At 44.9% G+C, this 17,438-nt stretch overlaps 1 protein-coding gene across 1 annotated transcript in view; it reads right to left on the reverse strand.

Moving 5' to 3' along the window:
• Positions 1–17,438, reverse strand: part of LOC311247668 (GDNF family receptor alpha-1-like) — a gene marked incomplete at both ends in the record, with an annotated part of 82,026 nt that overhangs the window by 39,521 nt on the left and 25,067 nt on the right. Inside the window, one exon of the mRNA XM_084338681.1 lies at positions 15,182–15,265. Within this exon, the coding sequence (XP_084194807.1) occupies positions 15,182–15,265 (84 nt within the window). The remainder of the gene's footprint in view (positions 1–15,181; positions 15,266–17,438) is intronic.

Below are 17,438 nucleotides of genomic sequence, written 5' to 3' on the forward strand. Positions count from 1 at the left end.
CCAATCGCCTCTCTCCCTCTCCCTCTGGAGAACCAGATGGCCAGAGACAGGCCCAGTTGGGGCCACCAGGGGGTCCCGTGCCGGAACAACAACAAACCCCAATAAGACCACCCACGAGGTGGCAACCACGAGGAAAAGGTGTAGGCAAAGGCAGGAATCCGATTGGCTACCGTGTGCGGCAGGTGCACTGTTGGACGTGTGGGACCCTCGGACACATTTCTCGGAACTGTGCAGAGCAGGCCCATCTATCCACAACAGAGCGTGTTTGTACAGGAACAGGTGGCGGGCCCCTCCCAACCACGGGCCCCTCTCAAGGAACTGTGACTGGATCAAATAGGTATGTGGCTTTCTCCTCCGAACAGGCTCCAGGGAACCATGGCGATGATGGCATACCACCAGGACATGTTCTGGGCCCGATGACCCCAGGGTCATCCGGTCACAGGCAACTGACCCACCGGGTCTCACAACCCGGGGGAGACCGCCAGTGTTGTTGGGGCTGTGGTGTGAAAGGTCATATTCAAAGGTCATGTCTGCAGAGGCCACCGGCAGAATAAAAATATATGCAACTGACTAGGGTAGAGGTGGGATATATTGAATGATAAAATATGCTCCTAATTAGATTAGAATAAAAAATAAATAGAGGTGTTAGGTGATTAGATTATGAATGAAAGTTACTAAAAACGAATGTATGGGTGACTGACAAATGCATGAACTAATCAGACTAACAAGAGGATCAAATTATGTTAAACAGTTAATCGATATTAGACAGTGTGATGATGTGACACTGCGGCAGCTAGTGATCAGTAAATTATCCATGCTCGGTCAACATTCAGATTGATCAAGGGGTGGACTGCATGATTAAGAAATTGAAAAGACTCATAGTTGTTTCTAGTATTTTATAGTATTGATAGAAGCATATTAACAGTTATGAGCAATAGGATAGGTGTTTGTTTACTTTTATTTTTACTTCTCTTTTCTAGTGTGATATGAGCAATTCCTGACTTAGGCCGGGAGCGTACATTTCGTTTATTCATTTGATTTCCCTTTTTGTTTCTTAGTTAAAAATGAGCTAGAAAGCTCACAAGTTTGGTTTATTTTTTCATTTATTGGTTTGGCAGCGTTTTCTTTGTGTTTTGTTTTCTGTTTTCTTTCTTTCTGTGTGTTTTTTCTTAGGGTACCTGGCAAGCTGGGAGTGATCTCGACACATCAGGACGGGGTAGTATATGTCTGTAAGATGGACTGGGAACAAAGTGAAGGAACATGAGCTAGTTATGGATTTTTGTTCTCCGCCCATTGAATACCCAGTTTTAGGGGCTGGGGGTGTGTCGTGGTTGGTGATAGTGTTGGGGAGCATGATTCTCTGTACATTAATGAAGCTCAATAGATTTGGTCGCTATTGGCCAAATTAGTCTTGTGTAGGGTGTGAACATGTGCAATTGATAATTGGCTTGTGATGTGGAAGATGTGTGTTTAAGGCGGACTGTGATTTTGTTGCCATACACACAGGTTACTGGGAGAATGGGTGTCAGTACTGACCGTCCGGCCCGGGGTGCAGCTGTTCAAAACCAGAGGAAGATGGTAACGATGTTTGAATGTGTATTCCACATCGAGAGGTGGAGGAATATACGTATACTGTTTTGACAGCATAATATAATGAGAGCCATGTGAATTTTTCAGAATTTTGAAATTTAATGATCTAGAAGCCATGAAATATATAGATAAATGATTTGGAAAAGAAAGTTGTCAAAAGCTCAGACCAGTAAAGAGAGTCTGAGGGATGGAAATTATGGATTCTCAATCAATTGTTGTGGTAGAAGTGATCCCCACTGTGCCCCGGAGCGATATATATTCACTACAGGATACGGATGGGAGAGGACACTGGCTAGTGTCTACCCAGCGGTTCCATGGGGAACCACAACACTGCGGAGAACCAGGAGACGTCTACCTCTCGGGCCGGGAGAGTCTTGGCCAACGCAGTGACCGAGTCTTGAGGCTTCAGAGGGAAACGACAGACAACCAACGAGGAGACAGGCAGCTAGGCCTCAGCAACAACTCCGGCTGTCAACAGAAGCAAGGCCTCAACTATTGACCAGGGGGTCAACAAGCGAAGGGGGGGAGCTGCTATCGCCCCTATCGACGACCAGGCGGAGGGGAGGAGACACAAACCTCTTCCACTGATCCGAGGGTCAACCAGCGAAGGGGTCGAGCAGCCAGCAACGACCTCCCCATCGCTGTGACTACAATAGAAGATACAGCAGGGGGCTCTACCCCCTAAGAGAGACCAACACGAGTCAAGATGTTCTTGACAGAAGATGGGGTGTAATAAGAAAGGCAATTTGCTTTCTAAATTCCACCTCCCAGAGGTGGAGTTGCACCCAGCAGTCGTGATACTGCACCAGCTCTGAGCAATAAAGAGGAGGCAGGGTCAAATCTAGAAAACATGGACCCCCCTCCTCAAATGCTCCAAGTCAGAATTTGACAACTCACAGTTGAGACCAATGATTTGATCTTGGTACGAGAACAAGTTATTAAAGACTGCACATGATCACAAAAACTGAAATGGCTAATTTGAATTTTAGGATCTGAGTGTGGCAAACCATATATATGTTATCCTAATATGATTTAAAATGTCTTAAGTGTTATCTAGATAGTAGTGTGTAGAGATTGATATCTATGTTTGACATATTAAGGATAGGTAAACTATCCAAGTGGGGACTGTTGTAAAATCCAAACATATATATCATGATTAAATAATGTGTAGAAATACTTGGGCCTCAAAACAATAATTCATAGATTGTGTGTGTGTGTTTACATAGACGTGATTGCCATTGTAGGCCACACAGGTCGATTCACACATGAAGTGAGTGGTCAAATGATTCTATCTACGACCGCAACCCAAGGACCATCTGCCATGGCCTGGGACAATGGGCTCTGTAAAGATCAAACGAAGAACAAAAGGTCACGTAAACATGTTATCTCGCTGGAGTTCCTGACACACACACACACAGTGATGAGGTTAAAAGGATCAAAGCGCCCATGAAGTGTTATCAGCTGCTTTACGGCCTGGGGACACAGACAGACACACACACATACTCACACACACACATTTTCAAATACACATCCACACACACACACACACTCACACACACATAGTCACACACTCACACACACACACACACACTCACACACACATAGTCACACACTCTCACACACACACACACACACACACACACACACACATTCACACACACACACACACATTCACACACACACACACACACACACACAGAAGATCTCCAAACAAGCTAACTATTTTCTGGTATATTGTTAAAATAGTAATTTGAATCTTGAATTAAGTCATTGAAGTAAGTTAAAATATAATTAGGTTTGGTCATACTTAAATATCTACAATTAGTTAATGTGTCTGTGCTATTTTCATTTATGTTCAATATCACTAGAATTGATTGTTACCCATTCTGCAATCTGTTAAGCTTGTTCTATATGGTATTAATTTGTATTCTATAATGATTAAAGTCAACAGACTTAGTGATAAAGAAATATATCTGTGTTTATGTAATCAATATAAACTTTGATTCATCAAAGTATTAACAAGTCAAGTAATGTTTAAGTAAAAATATAGGGAAAATATTCTCTGTTAGTAATATGAAGAGGGTTTGGCCTATAAGCCAAACCCCTATTTTCAAATGCCAGCTTAAGCAGGCTTGTGATTGGGGCAATAATGTGATGATGTCATCAACTCAGAGACACTCGGCCTTGGCTATAAGAATGGGTGTGTGATGTGGGGAGAAGGACTCAGGAACAACCAAAGGACTCTGAACCAACCAAACCCACAAGGACAGGACCTCACCTACCATCTCACCCATCAACACCAAGGAAGCAGGCAACGAGAACAAAAGGACTTTTTGGAGGGAAAACCAACTTCTTTGTTATCAAACAACAAAGACCAGCAACAATTTATCAACTATCATTCTTTATACTGTAATATTAGTCTGGTTGTATCATCTTACGGCATAGTGTTTGTGATCAACAACCATAGCATCTTCTTATTGTAATTTGTATACACTCTTAAACTTTGATTAAACAACTGTTAAACTACCTTCCTCCTAATTCCTTCTGCCTTTCGGCCTGCTCAGTCAGTTTGAAGAGAAGTGATCCCAGCTTTAAGGTATTGAATCACAACGCAGAGTACTAGGCAACCCGGTTCTGAAGCAGAGCAGAACCGAAACAGCTTGGGAATCCACTTCACTAACGTTAACGTTAGCTAGCTAGCTTGGTACTATGACCCGTGACGGGGATAAGGCATAAGGCGACAGCCAATAGCGCTGCATACTGACAACAGGCTGCCTAGTGGTACATGTAGTTCTTTTTTTACGACATTAAAAACGTTATAACTACCTTTGTTTCAACCAAAAATGCAGTAGTAGAGGTCCATCAAAGTCTCTCCGACGATTAAACCCATTTTGCGTCTTGTAAGGCGTCCATTTGGATCAAGGAAATAGCTTTCTGCACTCGTCAAAACTCCATTGTAGTGGATGAGCGGTAGGGGAAAGTTACCTTCAGTGACGTCACTGCACTGATAGCGTCTGATAAGCTTTTTGATTGGCTCCATACATGTTATTCGTGCGTGGACATTTTTAACCCTTTCTGAGTGGAATTTCCGGCGTCAAATGGAAAAAAATTTATAATGAAAATAGATACCAATGATGTAAACTACACATAATTGAAGACTAGGGTTTAACCTGCAAGTGGGCCTTTAATGTCTGAAGGAGTCGACTGAAGGCTTCTTGTTCTCTGCAAAAGCATGCAATTGGTCCACTGATGGATACATCTTGATATTTGTCTAGTCTAGTGTGTTCATTAGATGGTGAAATCCTCTTTCAGTGTCTCTGTGCCTGTTTTCTTAGGCAGTTAGCCTCTGGTATGCGTGCCATTAGCGTTAGCCACGCTTCTAGGCCTCTTTTCTTTTGGAAAGAATGATAAAAAAATTATAATAATAATAATATTTCTTTATACATTTTCTTAATTTTTTTAAATATTTTTTTTGTATTCGACTAAGAGGTTGGCAGTCGACTACGGCTCCTTTCGACCGATTAGTCGACTAATCGACTAATAGGGGTCAGCCCTATAGTATATATTCAGATTCAAATTCTTTATTGCCTATATTTATTGTAACATATATTATAACCAATAGGCATACAGACCCTCATCTGCACCTTTGTTTACACTGTTTATTTGTCTCATCTTTTTATATTCAGATGTCATTTCATTGCCTATATTTGTGTCTTTCTACTATTACCCTGCCCATACCTGCACCTCTCATGCTGCTATGATGCCTGAATTTCCCCAAGAGGATCAATAAAGGAATATCTTATCTTATGTAATCCTATCTTATCCTAGCAGCAGAGTTCTTCTGAGATGGTCCATAATGCAAAGGGAACGTCCTCATTAAAGTGGCTTTCCATTGTTAAGGTTGAGAGGTCTGAATGGGGTTAGAGGTCATTGGCGCTCAATGGCTCGCCTTCCATCAAAAGGACATTGACACCCATTTCTCTCATTCTGGATCTTCTTTTGATTAACCCTCGAGATGAAGTCTGTGTTACGTATTGCGTTTTCAAACCTAATTATTAGATTCGATTAAAAAGTGCAAATGTAACAGTAAAGTGCAACATAATATATAGGGATGGGTACCTTTCACATTTGAACCGATACGGTACCGGTACCTGTGAAACCAACGGTACCTTTTTTCGGTACTTTAGTCTCAACATTTTTATTTACCTACCTCAGTCGTGAAAAAAATAATCCAAACTTCAAATAACTACAATTTCGACCATTTTCGGCTTGCCATTGCTCCGACTGCTTTGTTGTTGAATCAAGTCAAATCCTAGGTAAGCATATATTGTGCGTGTGAACATTGACATGAAAACAAAAAAGCACAATGTTTTTGTATCTCACTTGAATCGATACTCGGTAGTACCGACGTGTTTCGGTTCGGTGCCTCAAAAGTACCGAATTCGGTACCCATCCCTAATAATATACAATGTACCTGTATATATCTATATCTGTATATATCCCTTACCCACTCTTACTAGTTACTTACTGGCCAGTGGTATAACTAATGTCAGCACCACTGTCTCCCATGTGGCATGTCTTTCAACAACACAGACATGCTTTAAGACTAGACACTGTAGCACTCAACACTTTGATGAACATGGACATCTCACATAGCACAAAGTTCTGTCCAAGAGTAATTTTGTTATGAATAAAGTAAAGGATGTGTTAGAGTATGAGGCAATGAGAACACTCTACTGTTCACTCATCTCACCGTATCTTAGTTATTGTGTTGAAGTATGGGGGAATACTTATGAGACTAATATAAAACCATTATATATATTACAGAAGAGGGCTGTAAGAATCACACATAAAGTGAATTATCGCCAGGTGAGAAGAGAGCCACTGGCTGTCTCCACATGTGTCGGAGGACGCATGTGGTAGACCTCAGGGCTCCCTAGACCGACCAGTAGGGGGCACATGCGCACAACGACCAGGTAGGGGAGGGGGGAATTGGCATAACGACTAAATTGGGATGGTAGGAAAATACAGAAAAATCAGGCGGAGAAAAAGAGGATTAAAAAAAAAAAAAATAAAATGAGTTTAGTAGGAGGACATTTAAGTTTGTACTACCACACCTGTCCTCCACTCTCTCCACTGGCTCCCGATCAAGGAACGCATCAACTTCAAAACACTACTCCTCACCTTCAAAGCCCTCCACAGCCTGGCCCCCCCCCCCTACCTGACTGACCTCCTTCTCCCCTACCGCCCCACCCGTTCCCTCCGGTCCTCCTCCACTGCCTCCCTCACTGTCCCGACATCCAAACTCAAAAACGTTGGTGATCGGGCCTTCTCCCACACTGCACCTCGCCTCTGGAACTCCCTCCCCCAGACCATCAGAGACTCCCCCTCACTCTCCACCTTCAAAGCTCGCCTCAAAACCCACCTGTTCTCCCTTACCTTCAACCCCCCCCACCCATAACCCCCCTCCCCCCCCAATCCTCCCGCATTTCATTGTATACCTGTATGCCGTGACAATTAAAACTCTTGACTCTTGACTTGTTGTGATCTTTGTTACTGTGGCCTCATGTCTTCTGTTCTCCCTGCTTCCCGTGGTCTTATGTTCCTTATGTTCCCTTTGTTCCTTTTGTTTCTTTGTTTCTTCTCTGTTTTCCCACCATGTCAGCGACTTCAGGTTCCTGAGAAGCGCTTTACAAATACAATGAATTATTATTATTATTATTATTATTATTATTATTATTATTATTATTATTATTATTATTATTATTATTATTATTACTTAAACAGATGTGTCCTTCAGTTATTGGTGTAAAATTGTGGAATTCTCTCCATTTTAAATGGTGTAATAATATTTGTATATACACATGGATGCTGCTGTATTTAAGCCCCGCCTCCTCTGTCAGCGACAGTGTGTTTAAGCCCCGCCCCCTCGGTCAGTAACAGTGTATTTAAGCCCCGCCCCCTCTGTCAGCGACAGTGTATTTAAGCCCCGCCCCCTCGGTCAGTGACAGTGTATTTAAGCCCCGCCCCCTCGGTCAGTGACAGTACACATGGATGCCGCTGTATTTAAGCCCCGCCCCCTCGGTCAGTAACAGTGTATTTAAGCCCCGCCCCCTCTGTCAGTGACAGTGTATTTAAGCCCCGCCCCCTCGGTCAGTGACAGTACACATGGATGCTGCTGTATTTAAGCCCCGCCCCCTCGGTCAGTAACAGTGTATTTAAGCCCCGCCCCTCTGTCAGTGACAGTGTATTTAAGCCCCGCCCCCTCGGTCAGCGCAGTACACATGGATGCCGCTGTATTTAAGCCCCGCCCCCTCGGTCAGCGCAGTACACATGGATGCCGCTGTATTTAAGCCCCGCCCCCTCGGTCAGCTCCGCTGTATTTAAGCCCCGCCCCCTCTGTCAGCTCCGCTGTGTTTAAGCCCCGCCCCCTCTGTCAGCTCCGCTGTATTTAAGCCCCGCCCCCTCTGTCAGCGCAGTACACATGGATGGCGTGTGTATATAAACCCTGCCCCCGTCGGTCAGCACCGCTGTATTTAAGCCCCGCCCCCTCGGTCAGCGCATTCCACATGGATGCCGCTGTATTTAAGCCCCGCCCCCTCGGTCAGCTCCGCTGTATTTAAGCCCCGCCCCCTCTGTCAGCTCCGCTGTATTTAAGCCCCGCCCCCTCTGTCAGCTCCGCTGTATTTAAGCCCCACCCCCTCGGTCAGCACATTACACATGGATGGCGTGTGTATATAAGCCCCGCCCCCTCTGTCAGCACCGCTGTATTTAAGAACAATGGCTGGACGACAGTCTTGTGTTCTCTCTTGTCCACTTCCTCTCGGGTTTCCTTTCAGATCCTCGCAACGTATTGATCCGTCATCCGGTGTTGAGTTCTCAGGTTGGGTTCCTTCCAGTACATTATGAGAGGGAGCGGAGTCTCCCGGGGGACGAGGGCGGGTCACTTTATCTCCCCCTCCTGCTTTACCAGCTGTTACCAACTTTAGAGGGAGGGACGGGAGGGAGGGAGGGAGGGAGGGAGGGGGAGGGAGAGGGACAGAGAGACTGAGAGAGAGACAGAGAGAGACAGAGAGACAGAGAGACAGAGAGACAGAGAGACAGAGAGAGACAGAGAGACTGAGAGACAGAGAGACTGAGAGACTGAGAGAGACAGAGAGACTGAGAGACTGAGAGACTGAGAGACTGAGAGACAGAGAGACAGAGAGACTGAGAGACAGAGAGAGACAGAGAGACTGAGAGACAGAGAGACTGAGAGAGACAGAGAGACTGAGAGACAGAGAGACAGAGAGACTGAGAGACTGAGAGACTGAGAGACTGATAGACTGAGAGACACAGAGACAGAGAGAGACAGAGAGACTGAGAGACAGAGAGACTGAGAGACTGAGAGACTGAGAGACTGAGAGACTGAGAGACAGAGAGACAGAGAGACAGAGAGACTGAGAGACTGAGAGACTGGGAGACTGAGAGACTGAGAGACTGAGAGACTGAGAGACAGAGAGAGAGAGAGACTGAGAGACTGAGAGACTGAGAGACTGAGAGACAGAGAGACAGAGAGACTGAGAGACAGAGAGACAGAGAGACTGAGAGACTGAGAGACTGAGAGACTGAGAGACAGAGAGACTGAGAGACTGAGAGACAGAGAGACAGAGAGACAGAGAGACAGAGAGACTGAGAGACTGAGAGACTGAGAGACTGAGAGACTGAGAGACTGAGAGACTGAGAGACTGAGGCCCCGTTTAGACGGAAACGCTAGCAGGTGAATCCGCAAAAATATTTTTGCTGATGTGCCTTTCGTTTATACGGAAACGGCGTTTTTACAGGGTGAAACCGCAAAAAAGTGAGACTACCTTCCAGGGTGGAATTCCTAGAAACGCAAAAGCTTTGCGATCTCGTCTAAACTATCAAAACGTATAAATCTGTTAAAACGATGACGAAAGGGTTGTCACGGCTCTGGTCGCGCGTACTGCTTACGTCACAGGTAGCAGGTATGCGCCAGTAGCCGAGACGTAAACAAAGCAAGTATGTCTGACTTATATCAACGGAGATCACCTGAAGGCTACATTGGCAGTACTTTTAACCATTTCACTGCCACACGACAGAAGGTTAACCCTTACTATCACACAACCGGCTGTCGTGTGGCAGTGAAACGGTTAAATACACAAGAATCTGTCCCGCGGCGTGACTGGAGCCTCTGTCTGTGAGTGACTCTGCTTTGGTGCAATCACATTCCCCATCCACAGTCTGCGAATCAGAGGCAGAGTAGGGCGGGTCTTCACAGCACGTCATGTGACATATGCGCCAATCGTGTGACAGTGGGGCTCCGTCGTCCCGAGTCGCTACAGCGTCGTCTGCACGGAGAATTCCATCCCAAAACGCTCGTCTAAACGTAAAATTAAAAGTGAAACCGCAAGATGACTTTTGCGGTTTCTGTTCACAAAACGCTCGTCTAAACGGGGCCTGAGAGACAGAGAGAGACTGAGAGACAGAGAGACAGAGAGACAGAGAGAGAGAGATACACAGCCCAGTGAACTACATGACATCCCCAAATACTACAGATGGTCCCAGAACAGCATGCAGGACTACCAGAGAGCCATCGCCAGTGATGGGATACAATCACTGTTAGATACGTTCCTAGCCACGCCATACGCCATAACAGTGTTGAGGAGTCAACCTAGCTGTAGAACATTTAAATTATATATTTGAAAGAACTGTAATAAAGCCCAAATTAAAATGATCAGGTAACAAACAGAGAAAAACTCATTCACTCACTCATTCACTCACACATTCACACACCGACGGCGGAGGCGACCATGCAAGGTGCCGACCTGCTCATCGGGAGCAATTAGGGGTTAAGTGTCTTGCTCAAGGACACTTCGATGTGGAAGGAGCGGTAATCGAACCGGGAACCTCCGGATTGCCAGACGACTGCTCTACCTCCTGAGCCACTGCCCCAACACAGAACCATCATGGCTACTAAGATAGTAATGTAATGAAGATAGAACATAGTGAGAGACCCCTCCTCTCTGATCAGATATAAATGATGTAAATGATACTGTACTGTACTGTAATGATAGTACCACTGTACAGTAAATGATAGCACCACTGTACTGTAAGTGATAGCAGGATAGAGAGGGAGACAGGGAGCTACTGTAACGAGCCTTTAAATAAACGTGTTGGTCCCAGTCTCATGAATATCAGCTGGAGTGTACAGTGACACTGAGAACAGAGCTCACTAATAGCTACTTAAGGTGTCGTCTTTCATATTAGTACTGTACTGTAGGTCCATGAGAAACAGTGCCACTCTCTCTGTAGCCCTTAACCCTGACCTGACACTGACCCCTGCCAGGACCCTGACCCTGACCCTGACCCTGACCTGCCCCTAACCCTGACCTGAACCCTGACCCCCTGCCAGGACCCTGACCTGAACCTGAACCTGACCTGCCCCTAACCCTGACCTGAACCCTGACCCCTGCCAGTCAGCCTCTCTCTGTGTTTAACCCTCATCACCTGTTACCTGTTCTACAGTCTCTCTCTCTCTCTCTCTCTCTCTCTCTCTCTCTCTCTCTCTCTCTCTCTCTCTCTCTCTCTCTCTCTCTCTCTCTCTCTCTCTCTCTCTCTCTCTCTCTCTCTCTCTCTCTCTCTCACTGTGGTACCACAAAGAGCCACACCATATACCAGCGTTTCTCAACCTTTTTTTCAGTCACAGCACCCTTCATGTGTTTATAGGTCCCACCCTCTGGCCTCTGAAGTTGCTAATGTCTTTTTTATTTGGGCCTCACAGGGTTAACCTCTTAAGCCTGAGCGGTCCGGTACTGGACCGCAAATTACATCAGGCCATAAATCCATCTCTACAGAATGTATGAATTAATGTTGCGTTTTCTTTTCAAATGTAGCCAAGAGTAAAGACCCTAACCCTGTCAAAACAGCACTCAAAGTGTATATTTTCAGCATTACGTTTGTTTACCAATGATTGTAACTGTTATTAGTGAAATATATGATTATAGAAATCTCAGGGCATTGAGTCGGAAACCGGTGCATATTGACGGGAGGCAGTGGCCAAAAGTGAGTGTAGTCTTTTGAAGGAAGAGACCCAGGGCTTTTGATGGACTTTCAAATTTAGAAAAACTACCCTACCCAGCTCACGCCAGCCCCTGTCGATCATCTGACTTCTGGATACACTTTTTTATTTCTCTTCTTTTTCGGGATTATCTCCCACAAACCTGAACGTTATTGCCATAATACAGAACACAGTTAGTTTCTCTACCTTTCTGTGAACGTCTAGCAAAAAACGGCGTTGCAATCTGATAAAAAGAATTGGAGAAATTTACATTATAAAAAAGTAACTGTACTTGGTGATACTGGTGATACTAAATCCAGATTGAATTGGAAAGGGGAGATTTGGCCCGATCCATAGATGTGCGATTTGGCCATAATAAGGTAATTTATAGGCCTGATATTCTATAATAATATTTCAAATTGCATGTGTCCGGATGGCAGAATTCAGTACTGTATCTACAAAACCTTCTGTTTAATCATCTTCCCTTTATTAATTTGCTTAGATTTTTCAGGTTTGGTCAATTTTAGCATGGTGTTATTCACAGTCAAAGATTAAAAAAAAATATGTATATAATTGAATTTATATTCTCCTTTGGTTCATTACAATTTCCTCAAGCCTAGTAACAGACACAGTATTTCTGACACTGGGAATACATGTCCCTAGAATCAGATACCAAGAACATGCAAAGTAACCAGTTAAAAAAAAAAGTCTGTAAATGTAAAATCATTCTATGTCTTATGGAATGGAATGAATGACAAAAAAAAGAAAAATTATTATTTTTAATTTTAATTTAAACATTTTTAAATGGAGGGAGGAGCCACACATTGGCGGGCAAAGGGCCACATGTGGCTCGCGAGCCGCGGGTTGGCCACCCCTGATATATAATGTTCAATGATTTTGAGTAGCCAACCGTTACACTATAAAAGCTAGTTGATGATAATAAATATTTCACTTCATTAGCTGAAATAATCTAAAATCATTAAGTCTGCTATAAGCCATTGTCCCCCTCTGTGTGTGTGTGCTGTGTGGAGTGTGTGTGTGTGTGTGTGTGTGTGTGTGTGTGTGTGTGTGTGTGTGTGTGTGTGGGTGGGGTGGTTGGGGTCCTTGATAATCCGTCTGTTGTACAGGTCTGTATGATGTCCTGTCTGGAGGGAAGCTCACTGACGCTCTGTCCGACCCTACGACCCTCTCTAGCGCTGTGTGGTCGAGGGCAGAGCAGTTTCCACACCTAGCTATCCAGTGTCTCTGTAGACGCCTGAGATCAACACACAACTCTGTTCCAATAGACTCCAAGATCAAGTTTCAAGTTTCTCTATTAGTTGTCATACAGAAGTACAGAATACTTTTATACAAAATGCTTCTTTCTGTTACGCTCCAGAGACTGTCCTAGACAAAATAGATAAGTACAAAATAGGATCAACACACAACACTGTTCTAATAGACTCCAAGATCAACACACAACTTTGTTCTAATGGACTTAGATGCAGACGTTAAGCAACATTGACTCTATAGACACAGTGCTGTAGCTTAAAGGAAAACTCCAACATTTTGGAAGATTATCTTATTTGCCATCTACCCTGGAGTTAGACAAGAAGATGCATACCTTTTGTCTTCTCTGTGCATGCAGTAGGAGTAGGAAGACGTTGGGCACTAGGCTAATGGAGGAACCTACTTCCAGTGACTGACGCTAAGCTAGGCTAACAGTGCGCGTCTTCCTACTCCTACTGCGTGCACAGAGAAGAAAATGTATGTATCTTCTTGTCTAACTCCAGGGTAGATGGCAAATAAGCAAATTTCCCAAAATGTTGGAGTTTTCCTTTAAAGGGGACATATTATGGAAAATGGGTTTCAGCTAGGGATGCTCGATATTGGCTTTTTTACCGATACCGATATTCCGATATTGTCCAACTCTTAATTTCCGATACCGATATCAACCGATATCAACCGATACCGATATATGCAGGGTTTCCCCCCCAAAAAACTGAATAATTTCAGGTAACTAATAATTTCACTGGATATAATACAACAAATATTGTTATTGTTTTTTTCTTTTTTTAAACCGATACCGATATTTTCCGATATCACATTTTACTGCCGATATCGGCCGATAATATCGGTCGGCCGATAATATCGGACATCCCTAGTTTCAGCTACAGTCTGAATGTGTTTACAGTGTGAATGTGTTTACACTCTGAATGTGTTGACAGTGTGAATGTGTTTACAGTCTGAATGTGTTTACAGTCTGAATGTGTTTACAGTCTGAATGTGTTTACAGTGTGAATGTGTTTACAGTCTGAATGTGTTTACAGTGTGAATGTGTTTACAGTCTGAATGTGTTGACAGTGTGAATGTGTTTACAGTCTGAATGTGTTTACAGTGTGAATGTGTTTACAGTCTGAATGTGTTTACAGTGTGAATGTGTTTACAGTCTGAATGTGTTGACAGTGTGAATGTGTTTACAGTCTGAATGTGTTTACAGATGTGTTTACAGTCTGAATGTGTTTACAGTCTGAATGTGTTTACAGATGTGTTTACAGTCTGAATGTGTTTACAGTCTGAATGTGTTTACAGTCTGAATGTGTTTACAGATGTGTTTACAGTCTGAATGTGTTTACAGTCTGAATGTGTTTACAGTCTGAATGTGTTTACAGTGTGAATGTGTTTACAGTCTGAATGTGTTTACAGTCTGAATGTGTTTACAGTCTGAATGTGTTTACAGTGTGAATGTGTTTACAGTCAGAATGTGTTTACAGTCTGAATGTGTTTACAGTGTGAATGTGTTTACAGTCTGAATGTGTTTACAGATGTGTTTACAGTCTGAATGTGTTTACAGTGTGAATGTGTTTACAGTGTGAATGTGTTTACAGTCAGAATGTGTTTACAGTCTGAATGTGTTTACAGTGTGAATGTGTTTACAGTCTGAATGTGTTTACAGTGTGAATGTGTTTACAGTGTGAATGTGTTTACAGTCTGAATGTGTTTACAGTCTGAATGTGTTTACAGTCTGAAATGGAAGAATGCATTAATCGATCAGCGGCGCCTTTGGAGCCAAACTAACGTAGACGTCACCGCCCAGTGGGGACTCTGAGAGCTGCATCCTACCTGATGTGATGGGAGCCCTACCTGATGTGATGGGAGCCCTACCTGATGTGATGGGAGCCCTACCTGATGTGATGGGGAGCCCTACCTGATGTGATGGGAGCCCTACCTGATGTGATGGGAGCCCTACCTGATGTGATGGGAGCCCTGGAGCCCTACCTGATGTGATGGGAGCCCTACCTGATGTGATGGGAGCCCTACCTGATGTGATGGGAGCCCTACCTGATGTGATGGGAGCCCTACCTGATGTGATGGGAGCCCTACCTGAGGTGATGGGAGCCCTACCTGATGTGATGGGAGCCCTACCTGATGTGATGGGAGCCCTACCTGATGTGATGGGAGCCCTACCTGATGTGATGGGAGCCCTACCTGAGGTGATGGGAGCCCTACCTGAGGTGATGGGAGCCCTACCTGATGTGATGGGAGCCCTACCTGATGTGATGGGAGCCCAGCGGAAGATGTCCGAGAGACGGCTGCTGACCGGCTGGTACGGAGAGTCCTCCAGCAAGTCGTTACCTGGAGAGCAGAACGTGAACAGTGTGAGTGTGTGTTGTGTGTGGGGGGTGGGGGGGTGGAGAGAGGGTGGGGTGGACAGAGGCGGGGTGGACAGAGGGGGGGGGGGTGGATAGAGGGGGGGGGGGGTGTGGAGAGAGGGGGGGGGGTGGAGAGAGGGGGGGTGGACAATAAGGTTTGCGGACAATAAGACAATAAGGTTTGTGGACAATAAGGTTTGTGGACAATAAGGTTTGTGAACAATAAGGTTTGTGAACAATAAGGTTTGTGAACAATAAGGTTTGCGGACAATAAGGTTTGTGGACAATAAGTTTTGTGAACAATAAGGTTTGCGGACAATAAGGTTTGTGGACAATAAGGTTTGTGGACACTAAGGTTTGTGGACAATAAGGTTTGTGGACCACAAGACAATAAGGTTTGCGGACAATAAGGTTTGTGGACACTAAGGTTTGTGGACAATAAGGTTTGTGGACCACAAGACAATAAGGTTTGCGGACAATAAGGTTTGTGGACAAACACAATTGGAAGCGTGAGTTGTCCTGGACGAGCAGAACGTAGACCATTAGAGCGAGCAGCTTGGTCTACACAGTGAGGTGCTCGTTACCTTGAAGACTCTGGAATAGAGCTTGGTCTACACAGTGAGGTGGTCGTTACCTTGAAGACTCTGGAATAGAGCTTGGTCTACACAGTGAGGTGCTCGTTACCTTGGAGACTCTGGAATAGAGCTTGGTCTCTACAGTGAGGTGCTCGTTACCTTGGAGACTCTGGAATAGAGCTTGGTCTCTACAGTGAGGTGCTCGTTACCTTGGAGACTCTGGAATAGAGCTTGGTCTCTACAGTGAGGTGCTCGTTACCTTGAAGACTCTGGAATAGAGCTTGGTCTACACAGTGAGGTGGTCGTTACCTTGGAGACTCTGGAATAGAGCTTGGTCTACACAGTGAGGTGGTCGTTACCTTGGAGACTCTGGAATAGAGCTTGGTCTACACAGTGAGGTGGTCGTTACCTTGGAGACTCTGGAATAGAGCTTGGTCTACACAGTGAGGTGGTCGTTACCTTGGAGACTCTGGAATAGAGCTTGGTCTACACAGTGAGGTGGTCGTTACCTTGGAGACTCTGGAATAGAGCTTGGTCTCTACAGTGAGGTGGTCGTTACCTTGAAGACTCTGGAATAGAGCTTGGTCTATACAGTGAGGTGGTCGTTACCTTGGAGACTCTGGAATAGAGCTTGGTCTACACAGTGAGGTGGTCGTTACCTTGGAGACTCTGGAATAGAGCTTGGTCTACACAGTGAGGTGGTCGTTACCTTGGAGACTCTGGAATAGAGCTTGGTCTCTACAGTGAGGTGCTCGTTACCTTGGAGACTCTGGAATAGAGCTTGGTCTCTACAGTGAGGTGGTCGTTACCTTGAAGACTCTGGAATAGAGCTTGGTCTCTACAGTGAGGTGGTCGTTACCTTGGAGACTCTGGAATAGAGCTTGGTCTCTACAGTGAGGTGGTTGTTACCTTGGAGACTCTGGAATAGAGCTTGGTCTCTACAGTGAGGTGGTCGTTACCTTGGAGACTCTGGAATAGAGCTTGGTCTACACAGTGAGGTGCTCGTTACCTTGGAGACTCTGGAATAGAGCTTGGTCTCTACAGTGAGGTGGTCGTTACCTTGGAGACTCTGGAATAGAGCTTGGTCTACACAGTGAGGTGGTCGTTACCTTGAAGACTCTGGAATAGAGCTTGGTCTCTACAGTGAAGTGGTCGTTACCTTGGAGACTCTGGAATAGAGCTTGGTCTACACAGTGAGGTGGTCGTTACCTTGAAGACTCTGGAATAGAGCTTGGTCTACACAGTGAGGTGGTCGTTACCTTGGAGACTCTGGAATAGAGCTTGGTCTACACAGTGAGGTGGTCGTTACCTTGAAGACTCTGGAATAGAGCTTGGTCTACACAGTGAGGTGGTCGTTACCTTGGAGACTCTGGAATAGAGCTTGGTCTACACAGTGAGGTGCTCGTTACCTTGGAGACTCTGGAATAGAGCTTGGTCTCTACAGTGAGGTGGTCGTTACCTTGGAGACTCTGGAATAGAGCTTGGTCTACACAGTGAGGTGGTCGTTACCTTGGAGACTCTGGAATAGAGCTTGGTCTCTACAGTGAGGTGGTCGTTACCTTGGAGACTCTGGAATAGAGC

The sequence above is a fragment of the Notolepis coatsorum genome (assembly GCF_963971535.1).
Source record: "Notolepis coatsorum genome assembly, contig: SCAFFOLD_119, whole genome shotgun sequence".
Classification (NCBI taxonomy): domain Eukaryota; kingdom Metazoa; phylum Chordata; class Actinopteri; order Aulopiformes; family Paralepididae; genus Notolepis; species Notolepis coatsorum.